The sequence below is a fragment of the Alligator sinensis genome, unplaced genomic scaffold, assembly GCF_000455745.1.
Source record: "Alligator sinensis unplaced genomic scaffold, ASM45574v1 scaffold938_1, whole genome shotgun sequence".
In the NCBI taxonomy this organism is placed as follows: domain Eukaryota; kingdom Metazoa; phylum Chordata; order Crocodylia; family Alligatoridae; genus Alligator; species Alligator sinensis.
In genome coordinates, this window is record NW_005842449.1 from 563,772 (window position 1) to 575,861 (window position 12,090).

General features: G+C 38.6%; 1 protein-coding gene and 1 non-coding gene across 10 annotated transcripts in view; both read right to left on the reverse strand.

Annotated features, from left to right (window-relative positions):
* THSD7A (thrombospondin type 1 domain containing 7A) overlaps nt 1-12,090 on the reverse strand; it is a 555,303-nt gene that overhangs the window by 110,601 nt on the left and 432,612 nt on the right. For all 9 annotated transcript variants that reach the window (XM_025212153.1, XM_025212155.1, XM_025212154.1 and 6 more), the window contains 3 exons: nt 9,259-9,374; nt 4,813-4,945; nt 1,085-1,188 (listed from right to left, as the gene is read on the reverse strand). In XM_025212153.1, the coding sequence (XP_025067938.1) occupies nt 1,085-1,188; nt 4,813-4,945; nt 9,259-9,374 (353 nt within the window). The remainder of the gene's footprint in view (nt 1-1,084; nt 1,189-4,812; nt 4,946-9,258; nt 9,375-12,090) is intronic.
* LOC112551384 lies at nt 5,028-5,166 on the reverse strand. Its single transcript, XR_003095680.1, has one exon. It is a non-coding gene; the product is annotated as a U4 spliceosomal RNA (small nuclear RNA).

Consider the following 12,090-nt stretch of genomic DNA (forward strand, 5'->3'; position numbering starts at 1 on the left):
TTTTGACACCTTTCAATCCCATAGGGTAACAGCTATAGGGCAAGATTTTGAGTGGCCCTGAAGCCAACAGATTAGCATAAAACTAGGTATAAAAAACACATGCATCAGGTAACCAGCAGGAAGGAGGGAACAGAACGGTCATTTCTGTCCCACGCCTGGACCCCGGACTCCCGGTGTGAGTGAGGATCGGATCCTGAGCAAGGGCCCTTCCCCGGTAAGCCCTCTGACAGCGTTGATCTTCAGGGATGCCTGACTTCGCTGGAACCACTTGGCGCGCACCTGGCATTGAGGGACTATCGATAAGTTGCCAACCCATGTCTGTCTATTTGTTGTTTTGAACACCCCAGTGTGGCTAATACCCTCACAGTGCCCAGTTGGCCTGTGACAGATTGATCTATCTATCTATCTATCTATCTATCTGTTATTATTATCTGTTGTTATTATTTTACTATTAGCTCTTTTGTATTGCCTTATCTGCTTATCGCATTTATCTTTCTGTTAACTGTTGTGTGTGTGTAAGCTATAATAAATTTGCCTTTATTCCACTCCCAACTTTGCCTCCTCGATCCAAAATTGATACACTCACAGTGCCCAGCTGGCCTGTGACAATGGAAGACAGGTTAAAAATATAATCTTCTAACTAAAAATAAATGTGAAAAGTTACCATATTTTTTCATGAAAACACTGGCTTTTCCACTGCAGACGCACTGGAATATTTTCCCTAATTAATGAGAATGATTTCTGGGCTCCTTCTTCTCATGGCAAAGGAAAGTGGGTTGGAAATTATTAAACCTGAAATAACCTTATCCTTAGCCACCAACATGGCAAAAGTAAATAAAAGCTTTAAAAAATTCTATAAAAGTTAAAATAGTTAATTTATGAATAAAGAATTGAAACCAGGCCAGCAATTTAGTCTTTGCACCTGCTGGCTGTCACAAATTTTAATAAAAATTAAGTTTTAAGCCTTCATATTTGCAATTATAACTGCTTATGAAAGAGTGCACAATTCCTGTCCTCTCCCTCCCCTCCCCATATTATAACCCGGGACTTGTAGGGAATTAAGACTAGAAGTGCTTGCTCTAACCTCTTGCTTGTAGTCCTGGCCCACACGTTTCATGTGCCCCTGGGCTGTCTTGGCGAACATTCCATGGTACTAGCTGGCATCTGCGCCATTTGTGGGTCTTCCACCTGAAACAAGGAAAGCAATAAACTGGAAACAATTCATCTAAATTAATATTTGCCATAAGAAATGGGAGTAATTGTTTATTTACTATTCTTAAGCAATATTAACCACAACAAAACATAGTATGCAAAGAACTTATTCTTTCCCTCTATGCTCCACTTATTGTGCTCACTAGTTCTATGAGAGTTGCAGGTGCTTAACACTTCCTTTTATTTGTAAGGGTCTCTGGAAGCTGGCCATGGTTTTCTTTACATATCTGAAAGCACTGAAAACAGAACTCATCATTAACAAATATGTAGTGAACATATCAACAACAATCATATCATTGCTAGGATTTGTGTAAGTTCACTTTGTCTTCTACTTTGAAATTTTACCTCAAATTCTGCTGCATTATGTCCAGAAATATTGGTGCCTGAGACAAGTATTTCTTAGGGAAGGATTTTTTAGGCAAAGAGTTTCCAGGTCATTTAAGGAAGAATGCCTTGTATTTGAAAGCTTGTCTAACTCTCTCCCAATTACACAGTTGTTCCAATAAAAGATATCACCATAAGAATTCCTCTTGCATAATTTATGGACTATCATGCCTAGAGCATAAATCTTACATTACTATAGCTATGTTGGTATCATTCTGATCATATTTAGTATTATTCATAGTACATAATGGTCATGATTTGTGCAAACACCTTAATTTAATGAAAGAGCTCCTTCTGTATGATTATATGCTGAGAGCATATTGCTATTAGTGATTAAAAGTCCACAGTCTACTGATAATGGAAAATGTTGGAGGGAGACACAGAGGGTTATAGCTGAGTCAAATTATGCATTTTAGCATATTCTTTGTGTGGAAATGCTGGATAACATTTTTAACTGGATTGCATAAACCAGTACAGGGTCCAAAATAACCTAATTTACAGGATTAAAGGTAGCCCCTCTACCCAGAAAGATGATGGACACCTTGCTGAATGACTATACTGAGATGTCACCAAAACAACCATCTGGTGTCACTGACTTGGAATAATTCTCTAGTCTGATGAGTTTAAGAGGGGTTTTTCTTTCCTGCACAATGATATGGAAATGGCAAAGAGAGAACATTATTTGGAGGGAGGGGGTTGAAGATTGCCAAGCTGAACACAGAGAAGAGCAGAGCTTGGCTATATATAATGGGGAAAAGGGGTTGGGCGGGACAGTCATTGCCACATGTACACCAGTAAGCAAATTGTCAGACCAAATGCACTCCTCAGAACGTATACTGAAACAACTTGCAAGAATGGGAGAGCAATGCTTTGTCTGAAATACTGTTTTAAACAAAGTACATTTTACCCTCATTGAATCAATTGCATATTTAATTCAATTATCAACTAAATTTCTTCTGTACCAACAGAATTTATGTCTAGATTGCCCCGGAAGTGCCTAAAAATCCCAAATATTGGGCAGGATGGCTACTGTCCCAATCCTGTTGTAATCAAAAGTGACATGAGTGTGTGCTGGGGAGAGGGACAGGAGGAAGTTATATATTTCCAAAAGATGACCCACACTGCCAAACCATGAGCTTTGGTGTTTAGAGTGATCCAAAATTGCCAATTCATGCTAGATACTCCTTTTTCATAAGCTTCAACTTTCAGTGTAATTTGCCCTACCCTATACTGGTACCTGAACTGAAGCAGAAGTAGATATAAATGATGATGTTAACACTTCCTAGGAAAAAGTTTTAAAATGATATTCCCTACCATTTGGAGTGCTGAAGTTTAGCCACTTCAAGAACTGTACACCCTCATATATTTTTTCAGCTAGGAACATCACAATCTGCTGATGGACCAGATGTCATAATTCAGATGAATGAGAAATGTTAAAAAAAAATCAATGTAATATAGTGCTTTTATAATTTCATATATTACTGGGGCTGGCTGGGGCTGCGGACAGAGGCTTCTCTGGCTTGTCTTTGTGACAGTCCTGGGGTGGGCTGGGGCTGGCCTGGTGCTCGCTGGAGCAGACAAGCATGAGCCAAGACTAGTGTGCTGTTCTGTGAAGTCAGGCTAGTGAGGACCCCCGAAGCAGCCTGGGATGCTGGGGGACTGTGACCTAAATTGAGTTGGGAAGAAATCTGGTACAGAAGTCTGATAGACCAGCCTAACCTAAATTGCTTAAATCTGATACTACATCCATCCAGATCTACCTTAAACTGCCATTTTTGTCTATGTGCACTGAATTGTTCTGTTACAGATATAGACCATCTTTTAATCACTTATACCAGTTTGTGTGTAATGTGTACCTGGCCATAGCTGCTGCAGAAAGCTGATTTCCATATGAGGATCTATTTTTTTTAAGACCTAAAGAGATGTGAAATAGGAGAAGAGACCAGGAGTACTGGCAGATGGCAAAATTGTCCTGATATGAGTTAACTTGATTAGTAGAACATAAAAACCATTACAAAGGAAAGACCATTCTTAAATACTTCTGGTTTAAAGAACAATGAGCCATTAAGTTAATTGATTCCCTCAGCTATCTGAATAGTAATAACAGAGATGCTGCACTGTGTAGCAAAAATCTGAGTAGGGCGCTTCTATTCTGAATAGAAAATCAGCTTCCCCCCTTAATATGTGTACCCCAATTGTGTGGGGCTGATTTTTCAGGAAAGGGTGTGTATCGTATATGAGAAAGTATGATATGTTCTGAATCAAACATTTTTCCTTAAAATGAAATATTTTATAAAATATTTCCCAAATAAATCAAAATATTCTTGTGTTACTTAAAAGTTTCAAACATGAGGGGCTGGATCCACCTGTGCACTATGACTGCTGTGCACTGCAATGGTACAGCAAAACAGCCTAAAGCTTAGCTTAACCAATTACTTAAGGATGCACTCTGCTTAGGGGATCCTTGGATGACAAAACGGCTGTTATAGTGGCTTCTACACTGACATACTAAAGTCTGAAGGGGCAAAGGAATGGTCAGGGAAAGGGAATAAAGCCAGAAGACTCTTGTATCCTGGCAATCCCCACCTCCTAGAACGGTCCCTTCAGTCCACTGCTATATTGCATTCTGTCTGTGAGGGGAGTTAGTTGATGACTAGTTTTACTTTGCAAGGGACTGAGATGAAATTGGAAATTTAAAACTTCTTTTGTGTGTACACATTTCCTAAGCTGTTGTGTAATTCCCTTTCTCTTTACAAGCTGTCACCCTCTGTCACGGAATATGGTGCATTTCAAGGGGACTATATGTGTTTAGTTTGTGAGGCCTTCTGGGATAATTTAGAAAGAAAGTTTTACAATTTGCAGCTAATCTACAGCACTCACAAAGGATTACTAAGTGATAAGTATTCAACCTCCTAAAATTTAGTAACTAAAACAGTTGATATTTTAGTGTGCTTTACATTTAGCTGCAAAAGTCAAAGCTGCGTGATTAGAAATAGAGCACTGGAGTAAATGAATTATGGATGGATTCCAGATATAAACGAAGCAGAATGTTAATCACTGAGTCAAATACAAGTACAATGTAACCCCATCAAAATCAATGAGATTTAATCTACGTTAACTTGGCCGAAAGTGGGTCTATTTTACCTAAATTTCCAGTTCATCAGGCTTTGCAAAAGCTGTATGCTAAGCACAGTTCTCTTAATTAGTTAGCATTACCTGTAGGTATAGCAGACAGGGGGAGCTTCACATTCCCTCTCCTCAAATAATGCATCTGGGCACTCACGGCCACCATTGGAAGGGAGCTGGATGATGACACGATGGCAAGACTGCTTCTTTACTGTGGCAACCCCTGCAAAGAGTGGAATATTTTGGTTCCTTTCCACTCACACACCAAGGATTTCTAGAATGATGATTATACTGCGATCACAGTAATTAAGAAAAAATAATGTATTAAACAATTGACTCTATTGATGGTCAAGTTATTTTGACCATGACAGAAAAAATTTCAATTAGCAATAATCGTGCCTTGGATTAACCTCATTGGCTACGATACTGCCACTCTACTCCTACACTTTGATTTTAGCCAAAAGATAAAGAAGCAGAACTGCACTGCTTTCAAACACAATATTAATGCATACAATGTACAAGTTAACAAAATGTTAGCAAGGCTTGATATTCTACTATAGTGTACACTTTTACAGATTACTTAGTCCCTAAAATTAAGAAACAGAATTAGAAATAGTATGTAATGTAGCAAATAATTGAGTCCTAGAATTTTCCATTCCCTAAATAACAGAATAACAAAATCTAATTGCTTTTCCCTTATCTTCACACCCAGCAGTTAGATGGATTTAATTTATGCATTTGTTTTTGTCCAGGGTTTGTTTTAATGCCATTCACTACACACTTGCTTCCCACGTGGGACCCATATTACCCTATCTAGATATAGAAAGAACTTTCCGAAAGAGCAAATCTAAATGTGAAGTTTTATTTCCTGGCTCTTGACTTAATTTACTGTTCACATGTTTTAATTATTATAGCTATTTATTATTCATGATAAATAAATTATTCCAGGCAGACTTGATTTGAATCATATTCCAAAGATCAGAGCTATAGGCAGAAAATGAGAGAACCATCATTCTGTAGTCACTCTCAGAACAAGTTATTTAATTTTAAAGATACTATAATCTAGCAGTTTTAAACTAAAAAACTGGCTTGTACAAATAGATTTAGAAAACCTAATATGGATAAATTGTTGAAATATGATTATAAGCCACAACTGAGAATAATACTTAATGGATCTGTTCTGAGATGTACTAGCTGAGCTAGTAACAGCCACAAATGGCTTATTAAAGGATCTGAAGCTTGGCTAGACATGGAGATTCCTAGGCACTCTCCAACACCAGTGATTGAGAGGGAATGGTAGAGGAGCCACTAAAAAGGATCCTGTCACTGCACTATTCAGTAAAACTGCCATAACAAAAGCTAAGATCTGGCTCCCAAAAGGCAAGGAAGAACTGAAACCCAAGGGTTCTACTGACAGAATCAGCTGGAATTAGTAAATATTTTGAAGCAAACATTGCTTGCATAGTATTGAAGCACTATTTGGCTCGTTGAGTAGAAATGTTATTTGTGCTCTTCAACAGATTTGCCACCTCATTTGCCCATGCCCGTTATTTGCATTCAGTCTGTCTCAATTTGTAGTGCATATACTTTACTGCATTAAGAACCCTCTTTAAAATAATGGACATAGAACAAGACAGTTGTGCATCTTTGTCAGAAAACAACAGATCCTGAAGAAGCATCTCAGTAAGAAATTAATAATAATGCCATGAAGTAACTGATTTCATGTTTTAAGCCATACACCCAATGTTTCATGCTGTCAAATTGATTGGTTCCAGCTTTGTTTCCTTTTTATTGTTTATACATTTAATCTTAAATCCTTTATTAGTTGTAAAAAGGTCTAATCACTAATTGGAAATTCCTTTAAAGTGCCTTTATAATTGTATCCTTAGGAGAACATGGAGAATTGAGCGTGAGATTGAAAGAATATATATTTAATAGATACACAGATTGTTAGGGGCTGGTAAGGACCTTGTAGATCATCGGGTCCAGTCCCCCTGCTCTAGGCAGGAAAAGACAACTGGGGTCAAGTGACCCCAATTAGGTGTCTGTCCAGTCTCCTCTTGAAGATTTCTAGGGTAGGTGACTGCACCACCAATGGAGGGAGTTTATTCTACAGTCTGGACACCCTGAATGTAAAGGAGTTTTTCTGGAATTGAGCCTGAAGCGGCCTTCCAGGAGTTTGTATCCATTGCTCTTGGTCTTCCCCAGGGGTGCCCTGGTGAACAGTTGTTCACACATTCTTGATGTACTCCCCTAATGTAGCAGTAAACTGCTACCAAGTCCCCTCTCAGCCTCTTCTTCTGTAGGCTGAAGAGGCCCAAGTCACTCAGAATCTCCTTGCATGGCTTGTCTTGCAAGTCCCTGATCATATAGGTAACTCTTTTCTGGACCCTCTCAAGTTTTTCCAAATCCTTATTGAAGTGAATGTCCAGAACTGGATGCAGTACTGTTGCTGTGGTCTCACCAGTGTGGAGTACAGTGGGAGTATCACTTCCTTAGTTTTGCATGAGATGCAACGGTTAATGCATACCAACGTGTTGTTTGCCCTGCTGGCCACAGCATTGCACTGCCGGCTCATGTTCATGAGATGGTTGATCACTACCCCTAGGTCCCTTTCGGCCATGGTGCAAGTCAAATTGTTGCCACTGAGCCTGTAGGTATGTTGGGGATTGTTTGACCCCAGACAGAGCACCTTACACTTCTGAGTGTTGAACTTCATCTGGTTTTGGTCTGCCCAGCTCTCCAGCCTATCCAGGTCTGCCTGTATCTGCAACCTATCTTCTGGCATGACCATGCTCCCTCATAACTTGGTGTTGTCTGCAAACTTGGCCAGTGAGCTTTTCACCCCCACATCCAAATAATTGAGAAAGACGTTGAAAAGCACCAGTCCAAACATGGACCCCTGAGGGACACCACTGGCCCTGATGGAACAATCTCATACTTTTTCGTTTTATAAGTGGCTCTCAGTAATCACCATGTCTTATAGAAGGATTAACATACATAGAACATGGAATTACATTATTGACTCTCTCTCTCTCTCTCTCTTTGCATATTATATGGATACCTCCCGTCATGCTTAAGTAAAAAAGGGGGGTAAGGCAGAAACACCTGGACAACACTAATTCAATCAATGCTTTTGCTCAAACTATAATGTCAATACAAAAAATATTCTAAGAGCTTTACGGTGTTCAATTTTCTTGTAAAAATGTTGACAAACACATTGAGGCCTTCTAGTGTATTTTTAATTCAAACCCTTAACATAAATTTGAATGTTGGTTATTTTAAAAGTTAAACTTCCTTTGATAGCTTTTAAAGTACTATTAAAGGGAGCAAGAGATGAATCTCCTGCTGCTAATGTAGATTTTAATGTAGAACTTATGTGTTAACACCTTTGGGGGTAGTCAATACAGTCTATCATATGCATTTTTTAAATACAACAAATTCCATCCTTGAATGCTCAAGCTCCTCCAACAAAATCAAAGAAAATAGCATACATGCATCCAAAGGCAAAATCTGTCCTGTTAGGTAATCATATAATATTGTATTAGCTGCACAATATGATGTTATAGCAATGAATTCATATCTGTTGTATGGCTCATTACTGATTGAAAATGGCAGATCCAAACAAAATATTATAATAAAAACCCTGCAGCAAGAGAAAAAAAAAAAGAACTGTTAAAGGAAATACTTGAGAATAGCTAAAAAAGAAAATGTGGGAGTGTCTGCCCATGGGCCACTAAGACTGGCAGCTGTAAGTACAATGTTACAATGGATTACATACGGTTTTAAGTAGTGGAAAATGTTCTGTTGCTCAGAACAAATGATCATGTACTATAGAAAAGGTGTCAAAGATCTGGCCTGTGTAGCCCTATCATCTCTCTTATGATGGTGCCTGTGGGTCTGGGAGTGGGCCCACATACTTCAAGCAGTGCATGCTGGACCCCAATCCAACCTGCAGACCAGCTCTGTAACCCAACCCAGCACACAGGGCCCGATAAGCTTGACACTCCTATACTATAGCAAATGCTACTTCATCTAATCTTTGATCTAGTTCTGAGAAAGAAGGGAAACCTCTAAGGTAGTGATTCTCTGCCAGGGTGTAATGACCCTGGGGTACCATGAAACCCTTAAGGGAGCTGCAGGTTGCCACACAATATTAGCACAATTTGGTATGGAAGCACCTATACCTGATGAACAAAACAAACCCAAATACTTCAAGTGGGAATCCATTGTGTCAACAACATTCTGACCTGTTGTTGTCTTTGAATTCTTTGCAACAGAAGAATTGCTCTATTCTTTTTCTGTAGTCAAAAATGAGTAAAAGCTAAGAGCTGGCATTTTCTGAGAGTGTCTTTAGTCAAATGAAGGGTGTCTTGCATCTAAAAAGGTTGATAATCACAGCTTAAGGGAAAGAACAGACCAATACCAATCTATCAGAAATCAGTACAGTGTCTATCTAAGAATGTGTGGTGGGGAGGTTTATTTCTATTTGACTTTTTGAAAGTCTGTCAAGTGATAGACAGTAAATCATATTACCTTCTTGACATGAAGAAGGACATGGTGTCCACTCACTGAATGGTGTCACAATACAGTCTTTTCTACAAGGAAGCAAACAAGGCCTCACTGCTTCTGGTCGAAGGTTTTCAGGGCATCTAGAAAAAGGAAATGCACATAATAAAATGAAAGATCATTCTCTAACAGGGTCCTGACATGCGACCTATGCCAGAAACCTACAGATGCTGCACAGGAGCTGTAGTTGTTCATACTTCCTTTGGTTGGGCTCAGAGCTAGAATTTCTTAGCATTTAAATGAATTCCTCTAAATTTGTGAATGTTATACAAGGTTCTAGGTGCATGAGTAGAATTAGTGGACATTTTGGCAAGGACCCCCTATTGTGCTTTTGCAAATATAAGGATTAGAGTTACCCTTTACAAACAAACAAACAAACAAACAAACAAACCAACCCTGCAGTTGGGAAGCAAATATTTTTTATTACCGTAACAGAACAAAATAATCACGGAATGAACGTGGAATTTGGGGAGCTTGAGAAAACTAATTTAACAGACTTCTTAGCATGACTCTTAAAATCTACAATTTAGGCATGATTTATAGTTAGACCTTGTCTACACCAGAAAGGTTTTCCAGTATACCGATACCAGTAAAGCCTTTTAAGGAAAGAGATGGCTTATACAAGAAAAAACCCTGGTTTTACTGAATTAACTAATACCATTTCCCAAAATAAGCAAAAATAAACTGTACCAACAGAAGGTTTGTTAATTGTCCCCAAATCACTCCTACCTAAAAGAAAGTCACCAGGTTCATAATGCTGGGATTGCTTCATGTACCTACTCTGCAGCAAGAACACTGTTTTGCAATTCCTGGTCATACCCTTTACTGGGATGCATGGGAATTTTTTGTTATGAAGTCATGGTTTTGCACACTTGTCATGTGAATTTTAAAAGAATAATGCATATCCCTTAACTGAAGATGTGCATTTTTACCAATCAGGGCTTCTTTTTTTGACATTTGTGTACCTTTTGCTTTTAGTGCATGGCCAGCTAAAATGTCTTGCCAAGGCAGGTTCATTTCCTATGTGTGGGGTTTCTTGCATGTCCTTTCATGAATGTGTGCATTTTGTTTTAAATGTATGGGCTATTTAACCAACTGGGCCTGCTGAAGTAGGCAAGTCCACTGTCTTCATATGGGGTTTGTTACATGTGCTTTGTAGATCCTTGTTAGGTAGTTATGAATTTTATACAAGTGACAGTGTAAGCTAATAGGTAAACATAACATAAAAAAAATAAAGGCATAATTGTCCTAAGAGTACAAATAGTGTGAGCATTGAAGCTTAAATTAAGAGATAAAGGACATTTTAGCTCATGTATCTTGAAGCTTTTTTGAAGAAAGATTTGGTGGCTCTGATTGGATTTTCCTCTAGCTGGAAGCTACAGTGGGGTGCCACTATCCCTCTATTTGGGTTAAAGAGGCAAAAGATTCCCAACACTTTTGCATACCAGGCTGGGAGGACCCTGGAAGAGATTCTCTACTGCTCCCAATAGGACAAATAGGACTGTTGAACTGCTGCTCCCAAAAGGACAAATTGGTCATAGTTTGTAGAATCAGGGCTGGTGAAACACGCTGAGTCTATGTGCCCAGTTTCTGGAAGCTGGGCATGCTGGAAGCATTATAGGCAGGTTATTGCTGAGAAAAAAACCTATTAGTATGTCCACATGCCACAGTAACATAGCTACATTGCTTTGGTGCAGAAGGCTGAACGTGCAAAAAGCAGCACAGTATGTCTCTGTAAGGAGCTGCCTGCCTTTCACTGTATAGACATACCCACAGACACAGCCACCTTTAAATGCACAAAATAACCCTAAATGCTGCAACCATGACTGTATTTAGTTTGTCTGAGAGCTTGATCTTTAATGAAAAACGAAGGCTCCAAATCCTGTGGCAAGACAACTGGTTCAATTAAAATGCTGCTTCAACCTTTTATGTTGTTTGTATTTAGTATATGTGGCTTAAAGCAGATTATTGATTTTTTCCCAATCCTTATTCAAGGTCAAATTAAACAGAAAGGATATGAGTTGAGGTCTTGTACTTGTAAAGCAGATAAGAACAATAATATTGATTTTATCATACCACAGTAATCTTTTTATTTAAGGGGAATTTAAAACAAAGTTCCTATTTACATTTTAATGTCAAATGTCTGCTCTTTAAAAACAATTCAGTGAATTTAACATGACAGTTTGAAAGTTCAGTCAATACTTTTTTGTTCTTATTTCACAGGATTTGTCTATGACATAATACAACAGTCCTCCTTCCAAAAAATGAAGGTCAAAATAAATTCAAGTACTGTAATAGCAGGTTTAAAAAGCAAAGGTAAGCTCACTGTAGAATGACTTAAAAATGTAAACTGGCTGACAACGAAAATGTTTACTAGTATTACACAACTGCAGAGAACGCTTCTAACAACGGCTGAGTGTGGCGGCATGTATGTTTTAAAATATGCAGTATGCAAATTACTATGCATAAAAATTCTCCCGTCATCCCTCTTCACCCTTCCCTTTCAAGTGAATTTCCTGACCATAGTTCTAATGAAACAGGAAAACATATGGGAACTTCTGTTCTTGCACTGGAATGTACTATGTATTCCACCTCTGAATCTCTCCTGACTAGAGTAAGCTAATCATACTACAAAGTAACAAACTGTATGGAGATTTTATAAGATGCTGTCACATTCATTTCACCTGCAACTCATTTGCATCTGAACCCTCATCATACACCACACTAGATCATTAGAGCATTGGGACATAGACACCCCTTGTGAAATACGCGGGTGTAGTAAGGCTTATAAAGCTTGAG